We start from the raw sequence: 27,146 nt of genomic DNA, 5'->3' as shown, positions 1-27,146 counted from the left end.
CTAGAGAAAGCCCACAGGCAGCAACAAAGACCCAAAGCAACCATAAATTAATTAATTAATTAATTAAAAATTCTGAAAAAAATTTTACCCTGGGCTTAGCTGAACATAGAAAGGGACATTTTCCTTTGTAGAATTATGAATGTAGAGATCATTAGAAGCAAGGGCTAGTGTACCTACTTCCTCTTTCACATCTTCAGAATCTGAGTCTTTGTCCTCTTCTTCGTCTCCATCATCTTCAAAATCTTCTGAGTGGGGAAAAAAAAAAAAAACAGAGGTGAAATGGATGAGGCTTCCCCTTTGCCTTGGATTGAGATTCTCGCCACCCAATGCTTAGTACTTCCCACAAGTAAGGGGCCATTATTAAGTGTACAGGATCCCAACACACGCTTACACTTATCAGATGTGTAAATCACGCGCACATAGGTACGTGAGAGCACTATATCATGATGTCTAAACTGCTGTCCCACACTGAATGCAAAATGAGTGCAGAATAAAATGACACATGAATACCATTCTGGCTTCCTTCACCCAATGTAGAAGTATTTACGCAACTTCTATGTAGAAGTATTTATGCAACTAACATTGCCAGAGTTTAGTGATCACGTAGATGCCAAAGCTGTTGTAATGTAGACAGCACTTTGATTCCCTAATTTTAATACGAAGGAACTGATTTAAAACAAAAGTCCACAGAAAGCACCCAGTGTCATTGTGACAAGATGATGCCTATGGAAAATCTGTTCCCTGGAAAGAGGACAAGGTTGAAAAGCACTAGTATCTTCTGACAACAAAACCTTCTAGGAGATTGGATAATCATACTTTCAAGTATTCTAAAATGACTTGCATGGGGTGGCAAAACAGCAAAAGTTTGATTTCAATTTCATCCTGAGGGCAAATTAATTCCAGAACCAGTCTGTATGGTGGAGGGACTCCATCATGGGATTGCAAATAGATTTTTTAAAATCAGCTGAGATGACTCTACAGGCATTCCATAGCTACCAGGCAAAGTGCCAACACTTAATAATTAAGGACAAAATTAATAAGCTTGGTATTATGAAAAACTAGCTTTCTCATACATGTCTCTAATTACTTATTAGATAATCAGTTGATCTGTTAAAAAAATTGATTCTACTTTCATCCACATTCCTCTGAAATAGTATCCAAATGCAAAAGTTCATCATAAGGCTCATAACTACGAGCAAAATAAGTACAGAAGAACTACCCACATACTTTACCTTCAGTTAGAACACGTGGAGGTTCAGAGGTGGTGCTCCCAGGGACTGGGAAGGAATAAGCACTGCTGGCTGTGACCAAGGGAAGTGGGCTCTTAGGGTAGCATTGCCTCAGGATCTGAAGCACAAGGGAGATGAGAGCCTCCAGACTTTTGTCATCCAGGCAGTTCTGAACAAAGAGAAGATCATATCAGACACTGACATCTTGTGTGGAGTCCCTTTGCTATAATGTTATTTTAAGTAATGGATTACACGCAGCCTAAATGGACAGTAATAGCCTTAATGTAGAACTTCTAATCTGAACATTCTAATGTAGAATTTTGTCTAACACAGGATCTGCTTTGGTCCAGTGTGTAATCTGCATTTTTATTTCTCTTTTACAGCTAATATATTACTGGAATGAATGTAGTCTGAAAATAGACTTCAGAGACTTTCAAGGGATGCTGCACCTAAGGTAAAACATGGTCCAGAATAGCTGAGGGAAGAGGAGGTAATGGCATCTTCCTTCAACCATCCATGTGTTGTTGTGAATTATTGCCTAAATTAGAGAATGAGTAGCTGAACTGATAGAAGTCTTACTTTTCTCTTTTAGCTATGATCTGAAGAGAAAAATATCAAGGAAAAAGGTAAAATATGAAATCAGAAGAAAGACTAAGAGAATCCCAAGTACCTAAATCAAATAACATGCTTCTTCTCAAAGCCCACAGTGGTGATCTCTCTTGGTATCTACACAAAGCAAAGAAAAATTGGGTTTGCAGATGTAACATTTTGATACTGATGGAACATGACAAGACCCTTCTTTTCAGACACTGTGAAAAATGTAAGAACAAGTTTACTAAATTGAGAGACAGAGAGTTGGGAGTAGTCAGTATGTCTTTGGCAAAAATATGGCCATTTTCTGCAGTCCCTTAGTAAATGTTTTGTCTACTGACTTGATACAGAAAGTTGACTAATGTAAGCCTCCAGTTTGGTATTCCTAAGGCGTTTCCATTAAGCTCTAAGGCCAAGAAGTCATAGTAGGAGATATGGAGGATGCTTAGAACATGCCACAGGGCAGTGACTGTCTACAATTATGCCATGAATGGTACCTCCAGGCCCACATTATGGGCTGCTCCACAGGAAAGAACATGGAGGAAAAACATTTCATAAAATTTAAGCCATGGATTCACGCTACCCAAATGACTCCAAAGTAAAAAAAATGTAAGCCAACTTTCAAAACAGAAATTTCTTAATAAAATCAACAATGCTATTTCCGAGGAGGAGCTTCAAGATGGTGGAAGAGTAAGACGTGGAGATCACCTTCCTCCCCACAAATACATCAAAAATACATCTACACGTGGAACAGCTCATACAGAACACCTACTGAATGCTGGCAGAAGAACTCAGACCTCCCAAAAGGCAAGAAACTCCCCACGTACCTGGGTAGGGCAAAAGAATAAAGAAAACAGAAGAATAGGGACGGGACCTGCACCAGTGGGAGGGAGCTGTGAAGGAGGAAAGGTTTCCACACACTAGGAAGCCCCTTCGCGGGCGGAGACTGCGGGTGGCGGAGGGGGGAAGCTTCGGAGCCGCGGAGGAGAGCGCAGCAATAGGGGTGCGGAGGGCAAAGCGGAGAGATTCCCGCACAGAGGATCAGTGCCGACCAGCACTCACCAGCCTGAGAGGCTTGTCTGCTCCTCTGCTGGGGTGGGCGGGGGCTGGGAGCTGAAGCTCCGGCTTCGGAGGTCAGATCCCAGGGAGAGGACTGGGGTTCGCTGCATGAACAGCCTGAAGGGGGCTAGTGTGCCACAGCTAGCCGGGACGGAATCCGGGAAAAGGTCTGGAGCTGCCAAAGACGCAAGAGACTTTCTCTTGCCTCTTGGTTTCCTGGTGCGCGAGGAGAGGGGATTAAGAGCGCTGCTTAAAGGAGCTCCACAGATGGGTGCGAGCCACGGCTAACAGCACAGACACCAGAGACGGACTTGAGATGCTAAGGCTGCTGTTGCCGCCACCAAGAAGCCTGTGTGCGAGCACAGGTCACTCTCCACATGTCCCCTCCGGGGAGCCTGTGCAGCCCGCCACTGCCAGTGTCCCGTGATCCAGGGACAACTTCCCCAGGAGAACGCACGGCGCGCCTCAGGCTGGTGCAACGTCATGCCAGCCTCTGCCGCCGCAGGCTCGCCCCACACTCCGTACCCTTCCCTCCCCCCACGGCCGGAGTGAGCCAGAGCCCCCGAATCAGCTGCTCCTTTAACCCTGTCCTGTCCGAGCGAAGAAAAGACGCCCTCAGGCGACCTACACACAGAGGCGGGGACAAATCCAAAGCTGAAGCCTGGGAGCTATGCGAACAAAGAAGAGAAAGGGAAATCTCTCCCAGCAGCCTCAGCATCAGCAGATTAAATATCCACAATCAACTTCATGTACCCTGCATCTCTGGAATACCTGAATAGACAACAAATCATCCCAAATTGAGGCAGTGGCCTTTGGGAGCAATGATTATATATATATATATATATATATATATATATATATATATATATATTTTTTTTTTTTTACTTTTTCTATGTTTCTGAGTGTGTATGTGTATGCTTCTGTGTGTGAATTTGTCAGTATAGCTTTGCTTTTACCATTTGTCCTAGGGTTCTGTCTGTCCATTTTTTGGTGTGTGTGTGTGTGTGTGCGTGTGTGTGTGTGTGTGTGTTTTGGTATACTTTTTAGTGCTTGTTATCATTGGTGGATTTGTTTTTTGGCTTGGTTGCTCTCTTCTTTCTTTCTTTTTTATTTAAGTTTCTTTTTCTTATTTTTAATATTTCTTATTTTTTATTTTAATAACTTTCTTTTACTTTCTTTTATTTTTTCTTTCTTTCTTTCTCTTTTTCTCCCTTTTATTCTGAGCCGTGTGGATGACAGGGTCTTGGTGTTCCGGCCAGGCATCAGGCCTGTGCCTCTGAGGTGGGAGAGCCGAGTTCAGGACATTGGTCCACCAAAGACCTCCCAGCTCCACATGATATCAAACGGTGAAGATCTCCAAGAGATCTCCACCTCAACACCAAGACCCAGCTCCACTCAATGACCAGCAAGCAACAGTGCTGTACACCCTATGCCTAACAACAAGCAAGACAGGACCACAACCCCACACATTAGCAGAGAGGCGGCCTAAAATCATAATAAGGTCACAGACATACCAAAACACACCACCGGACGCAGACCTGCCCACCAGAAAAGCAAGATACAGCCTCATCCACCAGAACACAGGCACTAGTCCCCTCCACCAGGAAGCCTACACAACCCACTGAACCAACGTTAGACACTGGGGACAGACACCAAAAACAACGGGAACTACGAACGTGCAGCCTGCAAAAAGGAGACCCCAAACACAGTAAGTCAAGCAAAATGAGAAGACAGAGAAACACACAGCAGATGAAGGAACAAGGCAAAAACCCACCAGACGAAACAAATGAAGAGGAAATAGACAGTCTACCTGAAAAAGAATTCAGAATAATGATAGTAAAGATGATCCCAAATCTTGGAAATAGAATGCAGAAAACACAAGAAAAGTTTAACAAGGACCTAGAAGAACTAAAGAGCAAACAAACAATCATGAACAACACAATAAATGAAACTAAAAATTCTCTAGAAGGGATCAACAGCAGAATAGCTGAGGCAGAAGAATGGATAAGTGACCTGGAAGATAAAATAGTGGAAATAACTACTGCAGAGCAGAATAAAGAAAAAAGAATGAAAAGAATTGACGACAGTCTCAGAGACCTCTGGGACAACATTAAAGGCACCAACATTCCAATTATACGGGTCCCAGAAGAAGAGAAAATAAAGGGACTAGACTGAGAAAATATTTGAACAGATTATAGTTGAAAACTTCCCTAATATGGGAAAGGAAATAATTAATCAAGTCCAGGAAGCACAGAGAGTCCCATACAGGTTAAATCCAAGGAGAAACATGCCAAGACACATATTAATCAAATCTTCAAAAATTAAATACAAGGAAAAAATATTAAAAGCAGCAAGGGAGAAACAACAAGTAACATACAAGGGAATCCTCATAAGGTTAACAGCTGATCTTTCATCAGAAACTCTGCAAGCCAGAAGGGAGTGGCACAACATAATTAAAGCGATGAAAGGGAAAAACCTACAACCATGATTACACTACCTGGCAAGGATGTCATTCAGATTCAAAGGAGAAATTAAAACCTTTAGAGACAAGCAAAAGCTAAGAGAATTCAGCAGCACAAAACCAGCATTACAGCAAATGCTAAAGGAACTTCTCGAGGCAAGAAACACAACAGGAAAAGACCTACAAAAACAACCCCAAGAAAATGGTAATAGGAACATACATATAGATAACAACCTAAAATTAAATGGATTAAATGCTCAACCAAAAGACATAGAATGGCTGAATGGATACAAAAACAAGACCAATATGTATGCTGTCTACAAGAGACCCACTTCAGACCCAGGGTCACATACAGACGGAAAGTGAGGGGATGGAAAAAGATATTCCGTGTAAAAGAAAATCAAAAGAAAGCTGGAGTAGCAATTCTCATGTAAGACTAAATAGACTTTAGAACAAAGACTATTACAAGAGACAAAGAAGGACACTACATAATGATCAAGAGATCAATCCAAAAAGAAGACATAAAAATTGTAATTATTTCTGCACCCAACATAGGAGCACCTCAATACATAAGGCAAATACTAACAGCCATAAAAGGGGAAATGGACAGTAACACAATCACAGTAGGGGACGTTAGCACCCCACTATCACCAATGGACAGATCATCCAAAATGAAAATAAATAAGGAAACACAGGCTTTAAATGATACATAAAACAAGACGGACTTAATTGATATTTATAGGACATTCCATCCAAAAACAACAGAATACACTTTCTTCTCAAGTGCTCATGGAACGTTCTCCAGGATAGATCATATCTTGGGTCACAAATCAAGCCCTGGTAAATTTAAGAAAATTAAAATCATATCAAGTACCTTTTCTGACCACAACAGTATGAGAGTAGATATCAATTACAGGAAAAAATCTGTACAAAGTACAAACACATGCAGGCTAAACAATACACTACTTAATAACCAAGAGATCACTGAAACAATCAAAGAGGAAATCAAAAAAAACCTAGAAACAAAGGACAATGAAAACACGACAACCCAAAACCTATGGGATGAAGCAAAAGCAGTTCTAAGAGGGAAGTTTAGAGCAATACAATCCTACCTTAAGAAACAAGAAACATCTCAAATAAACCACCTAACCTAACACCTAAAGCAATTAGAGAAAGAAGAACAAAAAAACCCCAGAGTTAGCAGAAGGAAAGAAATCAAAAAGATCAGATCAGAAAAAGAAATGAAGGAAACAATAGCAAAGGTCAATAAAACTAAAAGCTAGTTCTTTGAGAAGGTAAACAAAATTGATAAACCATTAGCCAGACTCATCAAGAAAAAAAGGTAGAAGACTCAAATCAATAAAATTAGAAATGAAAAAGGAGAAGTAACAACTGACACCGCAGAAATACAAAGGATCATAAGAGATTACTACAAGCAACTATATGCCGATAAAATGGACAACCTGGAAGAAATGGACCAATTCTTAGAAATGCACAATCTTCCAAGACTGAACCAGGAAGAAATAGAAAATATAAACAGACCAATGACAAGCACTGAAATTGAAACTGTGATTAAACATCTTCCCCAAACAAAAGCCCAGGACCAGATGGCTTCACAGGCAAATTCTATCAAACATTTAGAGAAGAGCTAACACCTATGCTTCTCAAGCTCTTCCAAAATATAGCAGAGGGAGGAACACTCCCAAACTCATTCTACGAGGCCACCATCACCCTGATACCAAAACCAGACAAAGATGTCACAAAGAAAGAAAACTACAGGCCAATATCACTGATGAACACAGATGCAAAAATCCTCAACAAAATACTAGCAAACAGAACCAAACAGCACATTAAAAGGATCATACACCATGATCAAGTGGGGTTTATCCCACTAATGCAAGGATTCTTCAATATACACAAATAAATCAATGTGATACACCACATTAATAAATTGAAGAATAAAAACCACACGATCATCTCTATACATGCAGAAAAAGCTTTGGACAAAATTCAACATCCATTTATGATAAAAACCCTGCAGAAAGTAGGCAGAGAGGAAACTTACCTCAACATAATAAAGGCCATATATGACAAACCCACAGCCAACATCGTCCTCAATGGTGAAAAACTGAAACCATTTCCTCTAAGATCAGAAACAAGACAAGGTTGCCCACTCTCACCACTCTTACTCAGCATAGTTTTGGAAGTGTTAGCCACAGCAATCAGAGAAGAAAAGCAAAGAAAAGGAATCTAAATCGGAAACGAAGAAGTAAAGCTGTCACTGTTTGCAGATGACATGATACTCTACATAGAGAGTCCTAAAGATGCTACCAGAAAACTACTAGAGCTAATCAATGAATGTGGTAAAGTAGCAACAACATTAATGCACAGAAATCTCTTGCATTCCTATACACTAATGATGAAAAATCTGAAAGAGAAATTAAGACAACACTCCCATTTACCACTGCAACAAAAAGAATAAAACACCTAGGAATAAACCTACCTAAGGAGACAAAAGACCTGTATGCAGAAAGCTATAAGACACTGATGAAAGAAATTAAAGATGATACAAACAGATGGAGAGATATACCATATTCTTGGACTGGAAGAATCAACATTGTGAAAATGACTATACTATCCAAAGCAATCTACAGATTCAGTGCAATCCCTATCAAACTACCACTGGCAGTTTTCGCAGAACTAGAACAAAAAATTTCACAATTTGTATGGAAACACAAAAAAACCCAAATAGCCAAAGTAATCTTGGGAAAGAAAAACGGATCTGGAAGAACCTGGCTCCGTGACTTCACACTATACTACAAAGCTACAGGTATCAAGATAGTATGGTACTGGCAGAAAAACAGAAATATAAATCAATGGAACAGGATGAAAGCTCAGAGATAAACCCATGCACATACGGTCACCTTATTTTTGATAAAGGAGGCCAGAATATACAATGGAGAAAACACAGCCTCTGCAATAAGTAATGCTAGGAAAACAGGACATCTATGTGTGAAAGAATGAAATTAGAACACCCCCTAACACCATACACAAAAATAAACTCAAAATGGATTAAAGACCTCAATGTAAGGCCAGACACTGTAAAACTCTTAGAGGAAAACATAGGCAGAACACTCTATGACATAAATCACAGCAAGATCCTTTTTGACCCAGCTCCTAGAGAAATGGAAATAAAAGCAAAAATAAACAAATGGGACCTAATGAAACTTAAAAGCTTTTGCACACCAAAGGAAACCATAAGCAAGATGAAAAGACAGCTCTCAGAATGGGAGAAAATATTTGCAAATGAAGCAACTGACAAATGATCAATCTCCAAAATTGACAAGCAGCTCATGAAGCTCAATATCAAAAAAACAAACAACCCATCCAAAAATGGGCAGGAGACCTAAGTAGACGTTTCTCCAAAGAAGATATACAGATTGCCAACAAACACATGAAAGAATGCTCAACATCACTAATCATTAGAGAAATGCAAATCAAAACTACAATGAGATATCACCTCACTCCTGTCAGAACGGCCATCATCAAAAAATCTACAAACAGGGCTTCCCTGGTGGCGCAGTGGTTGAGAGTCTGCCTGCCGATGCAGGGGACACGGGTTCATGCCCCGGTCCGGGAGGATTCCGCATGCCACGGAGCGGCTGGGCCCGTGGGCCATGGCCGCTGAGCCTGCGTGTCCGGAGCCTGTGCTCCGCGGCGGGAGAGGCCACAGTGGTGACAGGTCTGCGTACCGCAAAAAAAAAAAAAAAAAAAAAAAAAAACCCACAAAAAACTAAAAGTAGAACTACCATACGACCCAGCAATCCCACTCCTGGGCATATACCCTGATAAAACCATATTTCAAAGAGAATCATGTATCACAATGTTCACTGCAGCTTTATTTACAATAGCCAGGACATGGAAGCAACCTAAGTGTCCACCGACCGATGAATGGCTAAAGAAGATGTGGCTCATATATACAATGGAATATTAATCAGCCATAAAAAGAAATGAAATTGAGTTATTTGTAGTGAGGTGGATGCACCTAGAATCTGTCATACAGAGTGAAGTAAGTGAGAAAGAGAAAAACAAATACCGTATGCTAACACATATATATGGAATCTAAAAAAAAAAAAAAAACCAGTCACGAAGAACCTAGGGGCAGGACAGGAATAAAGACGCAGACCTACTAGAGAATGGACTTGAGGATATGGGGAGGGGGAAGGGTAAGCTGGCTGGGACAAAGTGAGAGTGTCATGTACATATATACACTACCAAATGTAAAACCGATAGCTAGTGGGAAGAAGCAAAATAGCACAGGGAGATCAGCTCGGTGTTTTGTGACCACCTAGAGGGGTGGGATAGGGAGGGTGGGAGGGAGGGAGACGCAAGAGGGAAGAGATATGGGCATAGATGTATATGTATTCACTTTGTTATAAAGCAGAAACTAACACCATCGTAAAGCAATTATAGCCCAATAAAGATGTTAAAAATAAATAAATAAATGTTATTATTAAAAGAGGAAAATAAATATGTTACTTAGCCCCCTCCTCCCCGCAAAAAAGAATGTTATTTCCCCTTCCATGTACTCAAATAATACCAGTCAGGTCTCCTGAACCAACAGCAGGAAACACTCTCCAAGGAAAATAAATTCCTTGAGGCTATTTTATCGCTGGGACTGGTCAAATAGTTTTAAGTGCTTACTGAAAAGTATGAGTATTGGGAAAAGAGAGAACTGAGCACGGAGGATGAAGAATGGTAAGGTAGATGACTGATCAGAGATAATGCTCTAAGCTTCAAGCTTAGGAGGTAGTGAGCCAAGTCCAAGCCAGGCAACTCAGTCAAAACTGCCAGCATTTTGGAAGCCAGGTCTGTCTATGATTGCCATTGGTACTATTGCTGATGATGGTAACAGTGTAATGTTTTACTTGGTGTGGGATTATTATGCATTATAGACAATCTGATCCTCTGAACGTTTAAAGGATGCTCAGAGGATCTGTGCAAGGCTGTGGGACCCAGGAAACAAAGAGGTGGGGTTATTGAGAGAGAATCATGGCAAGCAGTGGCCTCAGCAGGAAGGCAAAGAACAATATGATGGGTGAAGTCTGTGGGAAGGACTCAAAAACAGTTCTTTCTCAGTCACTCTCATGCCCAGTAGGCTTGCAATTACACCACAAGCACCGATAAAAACAGTAAAGGACAGTGGTTTTCAAAGTGTGACCCAGACCAGCAGTATCAACATCACTTAGGAATTTGTTAGAAACACAACTTCTCAGGGTCATCCCAGACCTACTGAATCAGAAACTCTGAGGATGGGGCCCTTGCAGCCATGTAGATGGCTTTGATCACAGTTAACTTAGAGAACCTCTGGTCCAGTGGACAGAAATACTGACTGTTGAGGAAGACCATCAGTTTCAAATCCTTTGAAATGTTGAAATCAGAGAGTCTGCATAAACTGCTATGCCAGCCCTCAGCCATAGTAAGCATTGAAGACAAATCTCATTCCCTCGTCCTCTTCCTCCTCCTCCTTTATTTTCTTCTTCTTCCTCCTCTTCTCCTTCATTTTCATTGTCATCTCCATCAGTTGCAGCAGCAGCAGCAGCAGCAGCAGTAGAAGCAGCATAATTTGCAGTAGCTACTGAAATGACATCACTAGATCCAAGGTTCCCCATTTGGCCATCCTGTGACTTACGCATCTTCTCTAGCAGGAGAGGGGAGAGAATGGATGGGCAGCTCTAACTCCAGCACAGCTGCAAGGGCATCTGTGCTCAGAGCACTCAGCCCGGGTGCTGGGAAGCTTTTCAGGCAGGAGAAACCTGGCCACCAAGTGCAGATTCTGCCTCTGCTCACATCCTGCTTCCATTCCCAACAGTAACTGGAGGCTGGGAGCTCATTGTAAATTTGCTTAATTGAGCAGTTGAGGTCTTTATTGTCCTGCTGAGGAACTGCTTCTAAAAGCCTGCTTCTGGGCTCACAGCCCCTTTCATGCCTGTGCTTCACTTGGTATTTTCTCCACTCTCTTCTTGTCATACACCTGTACCTCTGGGATCACCATCTTTTCCCTGTATTACTCTTTTAATTGTTTTTTTTTTTTTTTTAACGCAGATCAGTAAAACAGTCAATAATGCAGGGGGCAGAGGAGCTGGCTAAAGCACACGAGCCAGAGTTGGGAGATTCTAGGCATCAGCAATACGGGGGGAGTGTCACAAAGGCTGGGAGAGATTCAAGATATGGGGGCACAGGCTTACAAAGGATGGTGAAGCTTGGAAACAGTCAAAGCACTTCCTCATCCAGAGGAATAGAATGGAAAATGTAGCTATTTCATGACCGAGAAGCTCTGAAAGCTGTAATGATGGAGAGAAGCCCAGAGGCGACAGCAGACAGAAAAGTAGATATTGGTTTGCAGTGCAGTATTATGTTATTGTTTAGAGGAGGGGAAAAAGCTTTTTAAAAGAAATGGTTAGTCTACAGATGCCGTGGTTGGAAAACGGCACTCTCGTTGACCGCTTCATTACCTCAGATGTACTCAGGTACAGAGAAATTGGAGAGTGTCCAGAGAGAAGCAACGAGACCAATGAAAGTAGTGCAGAGACTGACTAATACGAAGACAGCAAGGAACATGATGTGTGTGAAACATGGCTGCCTCGGCCCCAGGAGAGGTTTGGTGAGCAGATGATGGGTATTTGGGAGATACTCACATCATCCATGGAGAACGTATAGGTAGCCTCGCATGATGGTGTTTAAATTAGCCCTAATCAAGTGAAATTAAGGAATTTATTATTTGGTTGAAATCCAGGAAACCCTAGACACTTATTCCACTGGGGTGCAGGTAAGTGACAGCCCTTATAGGTGCTACTCCTTGTGCCTGGGATGCTCTTCCTCGTAAAGTTGGCATGACAGACTCCTTCCATAATTCAGGTCTCAGCTTAGGTGTCACCTGCTCAGAGAAGACTTGACCTCTCTAAGAGAAGGTCAAGTCTCCCTGCATATGTAAAAGTCACTGTAGACCTGTGCCCTTCCTCTGTTGATTTCACAGAGCAATATGAAATTATCTTCCAGATTGAATTCTTTGCTTCCTTAGTGTCCAACTCTCTGGTGGAATGCTTGTCCCAAAAGATCAGGGGTCTCGTCTATCATATTCACCACTAGGTCCCCAAAACTAATCATTATTCCAATAACCACTCACACTCATAAAGCAGTTAAGTCATGGCAAGAACCCTGCTAACATAAACATGTCTGTGTTAACTTATTCAGGCCACGCAAAAACCTAGATTTTATCATTTCTATTTTTTTTAAGAAGAAGAAACTTGAGTCCCAGAGAAGTTGGGTGACTTCTCTAAAGTTGCACAGCTATAGGTGCTAGGGCTGGGATCTGAAGCCAGGTTCTCTAGCTTGAAAATCAACACTCTTAATCACTGCACTACCCAGTGTGTACCCAACTAATACGTATTGAATAAATGAGTCAATCAGTACATGAGTGAGTGAAGGAATGAGGATTTGAGTCCACAACATCTGCCCAGAGCAGGAAGCAAGAAACGTATTGAGGTTTCCCAGCTTTAGTGAAGGTGAGTCCTAAATGATGGCCTTCAGGAATCATCCAGATGTCATCCAACTGCAAAGATAATCCCCATGCTGATTACCTGTGTGGTGCTGAAAAGGATCTCCATGCCCTGAGCTGCCAGGAAGGCCTCCCTGCCAGACCGGAGGTTGGCAATATGCCTGAGGCAAAGCAGAAGCGCCCTGCGGATCAGCACGTAGGAACTGGTCGTGTCATGGCTGTGCCAGTCCTGATGCAGCCTGAACAAGATGGTGACATAGCCTCTGTTCACTGCCCTGCGGCTGTCAGACTCTGAAACCAATGGGAAAAGACAATGTCAATCACAGGCTGGCCATACCTGCCTGAGGATGTCCCAGTGTACCTCCCACAAGATACTAATTCATCATAAAGGGAATGAAAATAACTTTCTATTGGAGAAAACTGGCAGATATCACCTTCATCAAGTGACCAAAGTCAACATCAGCAGATAAGATGCCCTGAGAAAGACACACCATCACTTTAGCATCACTTAAGCACCACTTTAGCATCACTTTAGCATCCCTTCAGCATCTCTTCTATGATTTTCCTGCCCCAAAATGCATAACCTAAATGTTACTATGAGGAAAATCAGCAAACCCAAAATGAGGGACATGATGCAAAATATCCAGTCTATAATTTTCAAAAATGTCAAGGTCATGAAAAGCAAAAAAAAACAAAAAACAAACAAAAAAAACCCAGGAATTGAGCTAACAGAGACTAAAAAGACATGGCATGTCAGTACGATATATAATTATAATTTAGATCCTGGACCAGAAAACAACTTTTTTCTTTTGCTACATAAGGCATTAGTGATGCAATTGGTAAAATATGAATAGTGTTTAGATTAACCCATAGTATTGTATAAATGTTTATTGTCAGATTTTGATAAACTATTATATGTTTACATAAGTGAATATTCTTGTTTTTATGAAATTCACCATTGTGAAAGTCTATAACATTCTCAAATAGTTCAGAAAAAGGATAATAGTGTGTGGGGAGAGAGAAGAAAGGAGGTGGGGGGAATCCACAGGATTTCCATTCCTCTTTCCTAAGCCTCAGTAGACTTGGGATATTGTCATTTGGGTTGAGCAAACTATAAGGCTTAGGTTAAAAAGGAGAGGACCCTGAGTGACAGACATAATGTCAGGAAGGCTGCCATGTGTAACAGATGTGTTGGGTGTTTTCCGTAAAGAGAACAGAAGCCAGATCAGCAAGGGGTTGGCTCCGTCCACGAAAGGAACTCCTCAGGCTCAAGGCTACCCAATAGGGAGCTGGTCTCTATGTGGTAATGAGCAACGTGGCACCAAAAATATCCAGAAAGAGGTTGGAAGTCCACCCAGCAGGGATGTGAGGACAGGGCTTCCTTACATCTGACAGGGAGCTGTAATAGCATGCTCTTACAGTTCTCTTCCCCTCTTTCACACCATGACTACCCTTTGTTAGTTGAATGACCCTGCGTGAGACCTCCCATGAGACCCCTCTGATGGGTGAATCATTTCTTCCTTTTTCCATTATGAAGAAAGAAAGGGGGAAGAATGGTCCAAGATACCTCTCTCAACAGTCCACATACACCACTTCTCATGTTAAGCTCCTCCACCTACAGGGTTGGCGGACAGACCAGTTCAGGTCTACCCAGTAGATGGGGAGATAGATACTCTCTGGATCCTGGTCCTCTCTACCCCTGTGGACTAGGTACCCCGAAGAACTCTAACGGGCTGACTCTCAGGAACAAACGCCCACATCTTGCAGCTCTGCCCTCTCACGACTGCATTTCTCCATTATCCATACTGTTCATGCTGGTTTATGAGACAATCTATGTTTCTGGATGAGCATGTGAGAGAGAGATCCCCTGAACTGTAACTGGATAAGTAAAATTTCAGCTCCAAGTCAGATTTTTTCCTAAGACCATATAAGTGCACATGAGTCAAACGATAACATGAAAATTCAGTGCTTTATTCCAGAAGGGTTTTCTCATAATATTAATGGAATTCTCCTTTTCTTCTACTTGTTTGTCAAATTCTAAATTGTCAGGCTTGACTGAGCCCCACTGAGATTTCTGACCCATTTGTGCAGTTGGTTTTATATTTTTTTTCACTTTTGACAACATTTCATTCAGCCATGACCCTAAATTGAGAGCCATGAGCTTTATTCACTCCATGATGTGTTTGTGGAAGGTTTAAATCACCTTCATTACCTCCTATAATGAATTATTCTTTTGTATCAAAAATATTTCTCTCCTCGGCTGGTCCCAGCCACAAAGCACTGGACTTCTTTACTGCCTAAATGAGGTTCCAGCCTATCCAATATCTGATGTTTAAAAGAAAATTGAGGATTAGGTAGGAAGTATTAAAGGAAACTATCACCTGCTGAAAAGAAGACAGAATGGCAAAAAAAGTGCATGGGCAGTGGGAGGTTAAGAACTTTTGTCTTTTATCTATGTTAAGGGTATGAGACTAATAATGCGTTATCCTCATGACGTTCATCTCCCACTTCTGGGGGAGGGGGAGGGAGATAACGAGAAAAAAGTCTTTAATTGTCTGAGAGAAAAATCCCTTATCAGATCCCAATGATTTTATTCACGATTTCCTGTTAATCTTCAACAACCTGTCATGTTTACTAACATCGAAAATAGCTACACCTCCTCCCCCAACCCCTACCCTAAATCAGTCAATCTTTCTCCGGGAACGGCTTGGGAGTTTTGCAAAAAGTCAATATGCACCTGAAACCCGACAAGAGATCCATCAAGCTGAACAAATGTAGAGGGGAGCTGAAGAATGAAATGAGGGTCACTGGGATCTGCAACTTGCAGAAGTTTGAGAAGATCTGAGGGGAGGACAGTGCTTCTCCCAGGGAGGCCAAATAGGAAGGAGAAGATGCGGGGTTTCATACATTCCTTTGGGTGGGCTCAGGGTTTGGAGGCCAGAGAAGATCCCCAGACCAGCTGTACTTTAGTCTGTTTATGGAAATGGCTTCTTCCTAAGATTTCCTTGGAAAAAGAGTTCCTGTTCCTTAATTTTTTTTTTTAATTTCCAAAACAGATTGGTTTATGTTAAACTGGTTGGAGGATGGGGTGGAATGGACAGAGAGGACTTCTGAGGACCTTTAATTTAACAGCTCACCTCCACCCCCTTCCCCATCCAAAGGCGCTCTCCATGCCCCCTTGTCTCCATCAGCCCCTCCCTGGCAGCCTCCTGCTGAAGTTCTTATCTGGCCAGTTTTCCGGTGGCAAATCTGCATCCTTGTCCTCACCTCCAATTTATCCTCTTAAGTTCTACTCTTTCTACCTACCTTTCCAGATTTTATCCTCCTGAAGTCTTATTTGTAGCTAATTCTCAGTCTAAAATGTGACCTCGTGCTCTCCTTATTTTTACCCCACGTATTTCTTCACAGAGGTTCCAATGTTTTCTTTAGTGCAGACCCCACTGATGCAGCAGATTTTTACATTCAGGAAGAAAGAATAAAAAAAGGAAGGGAATATACCAAGATATCAATAGTACTTATGAGGGAGGAAAAGATTGATGATTCTATTTGCTTTGGGTTTTTTTAGACTAGACTTAGACTTTTCTGTAGTTTTTATTCTCCTCATCCTCTGCAATGAACTTTGACAATCAAGTAGAAAAAAGACAGGTTACCCTTTGACAGGAAGTCCGTAGTCTATAGGCCATGCCATGTTGTAAATGCCTGTGGGCAGGGCAAGAAGTCCCCGGGTTGCCATAGCAACCAATTCACCTTACCCCATCCCTTTCGAAAGTGAATTACCTACCTTGCCCCTGAAGGTATTTGGGAGCATGATCATCTCTATGAAGATGTTTGTCTTTTAACAGGAAAGCCCAGACACCTTCAAGACTCAAAGACTGGATTTCTCATGGGGAATTTCCAGCCCCATGACAGGTTGGTGGAGAAGTGCTTGGTGACCCAGATTATAATACCTGCAAGCAACCCAACGCTCTGCCACTTTTATTGGGCAAAACCAGAGGAAATTTCCATGACTGCTCTTTGTTTCCCATATCTGAGAATTTCATCACCCCTTTTAGAGTAAAGACATAGCTTAAAGTGGAGGAAAAGTGGGAACCTGCAGCAGAGGAATGAGCTGGATGCTTTCACAACCACAGCTCTAGGAATGAGATATACAAATTAGTGCAGACCTCCAAACTCATCTTTACTATCCTCGTGTACCCTTCACTGCCTTGCTGGGCAGAGCCTTCGGCTGTCAGCTTTCTTTCTGGAGTCCTTGCACATGGCTGTGACCTCCACTGCTTTCTAGCTGTGTGACCTTGAGCATGTTACTTCACAGCTCTTGTCACTAAGTCTTTATCTAAAAAACAAACAAACAAACAAAACTGATAACAGTCCCTTCCTTGTGGAACTGTTGAGAAAATTAAGCTTGATGCCTGGAACGTAATAAGCACTCAATACCTGTCGCTTATTATAATTGCCATCATCAACATGATAAGCATCATCTATTTACTGTTCCAACTCCCCCTCTGTAATTTTGGACAACAAACTGCCAAATGCTCAGGACATGAACAGATTCCTTCGGACAGCCTCACACAAGAATAGGAGCACTAGGATCACATAGTTGTTGATCTGCATTTTGGCTCTATCATTTATCAGCTGTGTAACCTTGTTTAAGTTACTAAGCCATCCTGGACTACATTTCCATCATCTGCAAATATTAAAGCAAGATAAAAGAGAGATAACTAAAGCATCACCCTTACAAGTCCATTATAAGGAATGACTGCATAGTGTAGCAGCTGGCATCAAGTATGTGCTCAATAAATGATAATCCCTTCCCCATAAGGATGACATTCAAACTTCAAATTCACTTCACTAGTGAGAATAGCCCAAGGAGAAGTTTCAAAATAAGTAAAATTTAGAACCACAGTCCTTCAATCCCCATGTAATGGAATCGACTTCTCACCCCAAATGCCCACACATCTTACACAGCTGCCTATCTGTCCTTAGACACCCCAAACATACATACCGAGGACCATTCCCCCACATTATCCCAGGAGCCCTTACAGACAATGTCCATAATGTAGAACTTTTCAGTTCCCCTCTCTGACCAACTTTACCCGAGTTGGGTCCCATTACACTAAAGCTTTTTTAGAAGACTGGGTAGTGCTGTAAGATCCTCTTGATTGATAATGGTTAAGTGTTTAATAACTCACCCTTGCTTTTGATAAGCACATACACGAGTTAGAATAAATACAAGAATTCGAGGCTCTCATCATTCTTAAGAACAGAAATCATCTTCAGCCACATAGCATAGTAGGCCATTACTATCCGAAGAAATTCTTGCCCAGGAAGATTAAATAGTTTTATTAAACAGATTTATTTCCTTCTGTTTCAGGAACTTCATGAGAATTCATTCATATGAACTACTGACAATTCAGCTAGCCCTTTTCAGGACTGTGGCCCCCTTCTCAAAAGAGAAGACCACTCAGCTGGGCTTATCAAACACCCCTCCCCAAGGCTTGCCTCCAAACCCTCTCCTCACTGGATCCCCCAACTGAGCAATTATATCACAAACACTGCCTGATCTTCATCAGGACTCCACATGCAAATACCCACCTGGAGCCACAGCACTCGCACTGTATAATATCCCACCCTAGAAATCCCCCTTTGGAGACATTACTACAACCCAAGATAATGGTGACCTTAACTACAGCAAACAATCCACTGGCCTCTGCAACAGTGCTCTTTTCAGGGAGTCCATTTAGAAGATGTTTCTGGACAAAGCAGGCTTTTACCAAGACTTCTAAATCATATTACATGAACAATAAGCTGCCTGTTTTGCCACTGTAACACCAGTTACAATTACTGAGTATTTATTTACTGAATGTTTCCTATGTGCTCAGCATTGGGCTAATCATTTTACATGATCATCTCATTTATCTCATGGAAATGCTCGAAGATAAGCATTATTTGCCTCCTCTTACAAATGAAGACACAGAGGCTGAGAGAAGTTAAATAACTTATTCAAGTCCTGAGAGCTTATAAATGGCATGTGGAGAATTCAAATGGAATCCCCCATCTGCCTCCAAAGCTGACATCCCACATCATTATCCCCAGTGCCGGTCTGTACAGATTACACTGTTTTGCATTCAGATAAAGACCTTTAACGGTTACCAGGAGAACCAGCTTCTTGAGGAGGGTTTCCGAAAGGCTGAAGGAGATGAAGCCCACGGAAGAGCTGAGGTGCTTGAGGGGCGTGGCTTTCAGCCAAATGGAACCTGGCACCGTCCCTCTGGCCAGTCGCCCTCCGTCGCCCTCCTCCGTCTTCTCTGCTCCCTCCCAGGCCCCTAAGTTGTGGCGAAAGTTGATTTTTAATAGGAGACTCAAGAAGGTTTAAAGAGTCAAGGGCTTCCCTGGTGGCGCAGTGGTTGAGAATCCGCCTGCCAGTTCAGGGGACACGGGTTCAAGCCCTGGTCTGGGAAGATCCCACATGCCGCAGAGCAACTAAGCCCGTGCGCCACAACTACTGAGCCTGCGCGTCTGGAGCCTGTGAGCCACAACTACTGAGCCTGCGCGTCTGGAGCCTGTGCTCCGCGACAAGAGAGGCCGCGATAGTGAGAGGCCCGCGCACCGCGATGAAGAGTGGCCCCCACTTGCCGCAACTAGAGAAAGCCCTCGCATAGAAACGAAGACCCAACGCAGCCAAAAATAAATTAATTAATTAATTTAAAAATAAATAAATAAAGAGCCAAATTAACAGCCGATGGTGCCTCGGCTCCCTGGAGGAGATGTTCAGGACCCCTCCTGACGCCCGGCAGGGACCCCTGAGGCCAGCCGGGAAGTCAGGCCCAGTATGTGGCTGCAGGGCTGCCGAGGCGGAGTCGCTCTCAGCCTCCCCGGCAGCTGCTTCGACGCTCCTCACAAGGGAGAAGCCGCGCTGTATGTACCGAAACATAACTAATCTTAATGTCAGCAGTAATGGAAATTACACTCCATTATCATTAGCTCAAATAAGAATAATGATATGGAATTAGCTTGCAGGTATTTTTTTCTCTTTGTAAAATAGATACTTTTCAGTAAACTTGGCTCTAAAGGAAATTTGGGTCTCAAGCAAATCTTGTTTTCCCATTGACTGCCTTTTGAAAATGAAAGATGCTTTTCCTAAGCTTCAGAAAGAGTGGCTAAGAAGGCTGAGAAACCATCCTTCATAGCATTGTTTTCAATCTAGACTTGCCTACTGCTGGTTGGGTTTTTTTGAATCACCAACTGCTTCTAATACCTTTCCACAGATACATTCCCAAGCCATAGAAGTTTCTCCACTCTTGAGAAAGCCTCAGAAGCCATATCTGCCTCTTCCTCCACACACCCAGCTCTTCCTCTGGTCCTTGGAGAGTACCATGTCCAAGGTATTAGGCTGCAGTGCTACAGGGGAAGGGACCACTAACAAATAGGGACATACTCCAGACCAGAACCCCCTGCCACTTCCCTGTATCCCATATGATGAATCAATCTCACCTTGTACTTTATCAATTCTAAGGCATATATTTTTTCACATTTTAGCATTTCCAGAATTAAGATGCTCCTTACCAATGATGATGTTTCAATGACAACTGGCAGCATTTTTTCGCTCTTCATGGCACATAAAAATTGGAGCATCTTATAGTCAATGACATCCTAGATTTGAGGAAGTAGGATTAATTTTTCAATATTTAGTTGGAAAATTCTCTAAAAGGAGCTTGTTCCCAGCAAGAAATGATCGCTTGAGAGGTTTGCTCAGCGTATGGGAATAAGCAGAGACAGTTTGCCCTGAAAGCCAGATCTTGCTGTGCCTAGGTATGCGGTGAATTATCAGCTAAAACCATACTCATACCCCCTAAACTCCAGGAACCACCATTCACTCTTTCAACAAACACACTTAACAACTACTACGTGCTAGTATGTGCCAGGCAGTATTGTAGGCACTGGGGATATTAGAGCAGGAAATGAGATGCACAAAGTCTCTACTCTTAGGGGCTTGCATTCCCATGGGGGAGCTGGGGAGACTCTCAGATCCAAATAGATGCACACACACACACACACACACAAATTAGGTAACTTCAGACAATGACGAGTGCTACAGTGAAAATCAAAGAATGATTCTAGAGGGACTGGTGGGGCTGCTACTTTAGACTGGGTGGCTGGGGCAACTCTTTGAGGAGGGGGCATTAGCACTGAAACCGGAATGTAGGAAAGAATCAGGCTGCAGAGATCCGGGGACAGAAAATTCTAGGAATCTGGAGAGGGAAGCAAGTAGAAAAGCCCAAATTTGGTGAGTGCAAATAACAAAAAGTCTGGAAGCTAAAGCCAGGTGAAGAAAGTGAGGGGAGAGCAGTAGGGCGGAGATCAGAATGCGGGACCCCCACCGCTTTGACATTCATCACAGCGGGTTGTGCAAAATCAGGTCGGGGGGGCAGATATGTCGGTCAGATTTTCTCACTCTCCTTTTTGTTATTTGTTTTTGACATCTCTGCAAGACAGCCCTTAGGAATGATCATCTTTGCCTGGACCTAAAATTTCCCAGGAGTTTTCCTATCCATCCAGAGTTTTCTTTTGAGTCTAGATTCTTCGTAGGCAAAGAAGCACCTGCTAAGCCCTAAGACGAGCCCCAGTCCCTTCTGGGTTATTGTAGAGAACCTTCCTCCTAGTTTCATTTTGCCATTTCCACTGTTTACTCATCAGAAGGCAACACTTAAAGAAGAAAGCCAGGATTTAGACCTGGAAGAAGAAAAACAGAGCACTTCCCCGCCTGCCTTTCTCTGTCAATGGACGAGGGAGACACCTGTCTGTCAGCGGCGTTGCCTGCTTCTGGCCAGAGTACAGACAAGCAGTGTGGACTACAGGAAAACAAATCTGCACGTGCAAACATCACGTGCAAATTGGTTCACACTGCATTATGTTTCCAGGCCTTGAGCATGCACAGAGCAAGGTAAACAGCTCAGCCTCTGTACTCCTGACCTGCTGTCCTTTGGCCTGATGTCATACGGCAGCACAGCACTGAAAAGTCCTGAAGCAAGAGTGAGCCTTGCGCTTCCTTGTTTGAACTCCACTCCTATCCCCCATGGTCCTCCGAGTGCCCCTTCCCTACCGCCTGGAATGTGCCCGCAGCAGCCTCCTACTTGACCCCCATGCCTCCCCTCCACTGCCCAACACTTCTCACTAAAACACACACTCAGATGCTGTCATCCTCTACTCAGAAAAATGGAACAGCTCAGGGAAATCCAGAAGATCTGTGGATGCCAACAGGGGCCTAATGTTCTCTGGGTCTCCTTGTATGCGTGTAGCAGTTGCCAGGCAGCCTGGGTGTCCCTGGGATTTGGGGGAGGGGCTGAGGAAGAGGCTGAGCGGGGTCTCTGACCCCTGCTGCCACCAGAGCAGCTCCACCATCAGCTGTTTACATGAAATGGCTCTGCCAAGGTTTTCATTTCAAGTTTAATACCTAAAATTTATTTCTTTAAAATAAAAATAAAAGATTTGAAATCCTCTGGTAGTGAAATGAAGTGGGATTTCAGTCCCACTGTGCCAGGTACACATCATGCAATCTTGGGCAAGTCAGCCAACCTCTCTGAACCTCAATGTTTTGTACAGAACCGTTTCCCAGCCTGGAACTATGGACATCTGAGGCCGAATATTATGTCGTAGGGTCGGGGGCAGCTGCCCTGTGCATTGTAGGATATTTAGCAGCATCCTGCCCTCTACCCACATGATGCCAGGAGCGCCCACACCCCCTGCAGATGTAGCAATGAAAAATGTCTCCAGACCTTGTTAAATGTTCCCTTGGGACAAAATCACTCACGCTGAGAACTGCTGCTCTAGAAGAGTTAAATAGTTACCTGTCTTGCAGGACTACGGTGAGCATTAAATGAGATAATATATGAAAAAGTGCTCTGCAAACTGCTATTATTAGAAGTCTGTTGGAAGCATCTGACTTACATCCTGACATAAACAAATAACTGTACAGTCAATCCTGAATAGGATGAGGAAGCTACTGTGCACTTTCAGAGCTCTGAGATGTTTATCTTTTTGTCTATCTCTTTCAATCTTTGTGATACCTTATCTTTGTCAATCCATAGCCAGTCATTCATTATGCCAGGGTGACACAAATTCTGAAATCCAGAACATTTAGAGCTCAGCAAGCCTGGATGTTAACCCCTGATTCCCCAGAATGAAAACAAAGTACGTAAGTGTGTGTGGATCAACCTTCTAGAGTAAGAGGTTTGAGCTTTTAGCAAACACACACGACCTTCACACACGAGCCTGAGCTTCCTTGAACACATTCACACTGTTGTCAAAGCAACATCATGGCCCAAACCTACAGGCAGACAGATAATCAGGCCAGAGGGAAAGCCCTAGAGATAGAACCAGGTCTGTAGTGCCAGAAAACAGTATAGTCTGGTTGAAACACAGCAGCCTGCTTAGTTGTGAGAACCAGGATTGCTTGCAACCTTATTACAACAAGGTTTTTTGCAGACAACAGTTTATGTCAGGCAAGGAAAACACACCACCGCCATCCACAGTTCTGTTAGACCCCGTGTGGGTGCCTGGGAACATCCTGGCCATCTTGGGAAGGTAGTGCACCATCTTGCCTATACTAACAACCATTGTCATTTCCACCGGAAGCTGACCCTTCTCATTTAATTAGGTCCAGTTTAATTGTTTAATTCGGCGTCTTAATCCCAAGAGACTCAAAAGTTACTTGACTAAGGCTCAAGGATGAAGATAACAATTTTACATCTCTCTCTGAGTCAAACTTGACTAGCTCTTCCTTAGGACCACCACACAGTAAAAACGAGCACGTGTTCCAAACCTCCTAAAGGATGCATCAGCCCGTCTTTAAATTATAATCTCTGACAATTTACTGAGCTCTGAAAGTGTCCCATGAGAATATTTATTTCAGAGGTTTTCAAACTTGATTCTTTCGAGCCCTGAGGAACTTCCATGGAAGTTTCTCAGCATCAATCACGAGCCAGGGAAAGAAGAGGTGAAAAGGGAAAGGCCAGGCTGTGATTCACTGGGATCTCCCACTTCTGCTCCCGTTTTATCTGCTTTAGATGTGTCATCTCCTCAGAGGATTTCTTTAAAAAAAAAAAAGTTTCTTCTACTAAAGCACCCTCAAACCACTCAACTTGTACAGCCCTCCCATTTTTGGAAAACCAAACTGAAATCAAGTACAATGACAAAGAACTAATTTCAGGTCCCATGCCCATTAGCCAAGTCCAGGTTTCCTGACTCCATGTGGAAGGTGAGACTCATCCTTGAAATAGGAAGATTTTCTGCTTTGAAGACAGTCACAACGGAGTTTGAATTTCAGCTCTCCACTTACCATTCATGGGATCTTCGGGAAAAAATGATTAACCTCTCCTAACTACAACTTCCTTGTATGTAAAATGGGAATATAACGTGCCTGGCAAGTGCCACTGCTCTGTAATTAATAGTTTTGATCATTATTCCCTGAAGGTACTCTCATAAACAATAATTCTCTTATCACTCCCCACCTTCCTGCCCTCTTCCTTGAGGGATCGCAGAGAACAGTTCATGAAACATATTATCAAATGGGATGTGGGATGCCTGTGAACCATGGGAAGGCAGATGGGCATCTTACTTAAGTCGTGCCTTTGGCCTTGGCAGCAAAGGTGAAGAAGGTAACAGGTTATCACAAGGGTTCAGGGGAGATGGGGAAAAGTAACTGCAGGATTCTCTGCTCTCTACCAGAGGCAGCCCTCAAAAAACCTGCGCGAGATGCAAGATGCTCCCTACCCTGGGTAAGTCCCTCTCAACCCCGCTAACCTCACTGGGAGTGCAACAAACTCCAGCAACTTTTCCAACACCGGGCTTGGGCTCCGCTCACCCTGCCTCCTCCCAGCTCCCTTAAATAATGGCAGAGCGAATGCCTCCGGGACCATCTTCAGCTAATTTCCTTCAAGACATGCAAGCTGCTAACGCTGGGAAGCACAGATAGTGTGGAATAGCAAATATGGCCAGAATTAGATTAAAATAACCTCCTGATAAACAAATTACTCACCGAAAACAAATATTGGACTGGCGCGGCCAAGATAACTAGAAGAACAGCACCACCACATGGCAGGAAGAGGAAGTACATGAGCTGCGGTCTGTGGCCAGGGACGATCAGCACCCACCCCCAACTCGGGGGCCTGACAAAGCCAGCAGGGAAAGGGAACTAGCAGCTGTAATCCTTCCCGGCCCTGTTCCCTTCTCTCACTCACCCCGTCATTCATCAGCCTCGCCTGATGCTCAGCCTCACAGCAGAGACTCTGGCCCTTTGCACAGCCATGTTGGTGTGTTGGCACCTCTCACTGGGTCCCCTTCAGATGCTTGTATGGGATGGACCGTGTGATGCTCTTTCCTAAACTAAATGACAGATGCTCCCACCACATACAAACGCACACAAATCCTTCTAATACTTAGAAAGTATTTATTTAGCTTCCTTTCAGATTTTGATCTTATCTTCTTTGGGCTAAATAAACCTACCCTTGTTCATCTCTCCTTGGTGTGCACAGAGCTCAGGTCCCAGGGTCTACAGCAGGTAAGCTCTGTAGCCCAACCTCTCCAGGCCTCAGTTCCTACACCTGTGAAATGGTGATGATGATACCCCCTTACTAGGCATGTACATGCAGTGGTATATACAGTGGTTGACACGCTAAGCAGTCGATAAATGGTACACGTGTGCGTTGTCATTTCAATCCCACCGTGTGACGGATGTAGTTTGCTAGTCTGCATTCATACAAAGTCGATCACAGCAGTCCATCCCAGTGTGACAAATGCAAAATTCTAGCAATAGTACTTGAAGCAGATTTCTGGATCATCACAGAAATATAGGGCCTGCTTCTCCAGAAGTTATGATGGCAGAAAGGACGTTGGGTCTATAATCACACCACAGTTTGATTCTTTCTGGGGACAGGAATTGGGCTGGCCTCTTCACTAAGGCATATTGGAAGCAAATGTATGAGGCTTAAGTCACGAAACTGGAATCCTTCTTTAGTTAACATTAGTGTGTTAGAGGTTCTCTGGGTACAGCACAGTGTGAGGAGTGCGGGCTATGATAGGGATCCCAGTGCCCATGGAGGTAGACCCTGCAGGGAAAATACGTGCATACGTACACAAAAATGCATACACACAAACACATATGCAGAAATATAGGACTCACTGATTACAGTATAGTTAGTTCTTAGTTATAGTTAGTATATTTAGAGTTAGTATAAATATAGTGAAAAGGTTTAATTGGAAACCTAACCCTGGGCAGAGATGGGGGGTTGTCAATACCCTTGACAGAGACATTTGTGCTGAGACAAAAGAAAGAACCAGTGTTAGCTGGACAAGAAACCTTCTAAGTCTCAGAGATCTGGGTGGGTCACTCCCTCTCTCTGGTCCTCAGTTTCCCTGTGTGAAAATGCGGAGAGGGGTGGATAAGACTAACCGTTTTCTGGGATCTAGACAACAATTCGTATTGTAGTCATCAAACTCACTAAGAGACTAGATCTTAATTATTCCAACCACTACAAAGAAATGATAATTATGTGATGTGACAGAGGTGCAAATTACTGCTCTAATAGCGATATAGCAACATAGATGTAGCAAGTCTAGAATGTACATCTATGACGAGAATGTGCTACATGTACACAATGTTAAGTGTCAAATATATTTCAATTGTTAGAAAGATTAGTAGTTTTCTGGGTTCTCAGGGAGCCCTATAGTTTTGTGAACGTGTCTCAGAGGCCACCTTAGGGGAGAATCATTGGGAAACGGACAGACAGGGCTCTGAGTTCTCTACTCAAAGAAAAAAATGTTTGAACACCACTGCACTAAACAACCTCGAAGGTCTTCTCCAGCTCTGATGGTCTGACTCCATGGCCCTCCTCTGGAAACTGAAGGGGAAACACTCCGTGGGCAGAACCCTGGGGCACCAGGCTTGTCCAGGCAGCCTGGGAAGCCAGGAGGACAGATTCCAGGTCCCGTGGGAACACAGATTGTACATGTGAGCCCTGTGAAGTCTGTGCCACCCTACGGCTACTGGTGTATGTCAGAAGTTCAAAGGAATCACACTGCCAACCATCCTACAACACTGATGCCATTCTGAGAACTCCTCAGAGCTCCTAGAATTCCTACAAAAGCCTCAGTTGGGGCTTTTCAAACATGGCCCCTTCCCTGACATTTTGCTGTAGAGCAACTATCTGGCCACCAAGTCCTCCAGTCCCTACACTGCTGATTGCCAGGCCAT

General features: G+C 43.2%; 1 protein-coding gene across 1 annotated transcript in view; it reads right to left on the bottom strand.

Moving 5' to 3' along the window:
- The window catches only part of LOC308611596 (cytosolic carboxypeptidase 4-like), a gene marked incomplete at both ends in the record, with an annotated part of 109,984 nt that overhangs the window by 33,499 nt on the left and 49,339 nt on the right, over nucleotides 1–27,146 (bottom strand). Inside the window, 4 exons of the mRNA XM_081260318.1 lie at nucleotides 178–245; nucleotides 1,233–1,398; nucleotides 12,981–13,189; nucleotides 19,036–19,221. Coding sequence (XP_081116444.1) covers nucleotides 178–245; nucleotides 1,233–1,398; nucleotides 12,981–13,189; nucleotides 19,036–19,221 — 629 coding nt within the window. The remainder of the gene's footprint in view (nucleotides 1–177; nucleotides 246–1,232; nucleotides 1,399–12,980; nucleotides 13,190–19,035; nucleotides 19,222–27,146) is intronic.

This window comes from Mesoplodon bidens (assembly GCF_964165515.1).
Source record: "Mesoplodon bidens genome assembly, contig: HAP1_SCAFFOLD_129, whole genome shotgun sequence".
NCBI classification, from domain to species: domain Eukaryota; kingdom Metazoa; phylum Chordata; class Mammalia; order Artiodactyla; family Ziphiidae; genus Mesoplodon; species Mesoplodon bidens.
The sequence above is the reverse complement of the archived record's forward strand: the minus strand, read 5'-3'. Positions and strand labels throughout refer to the sequence as shown.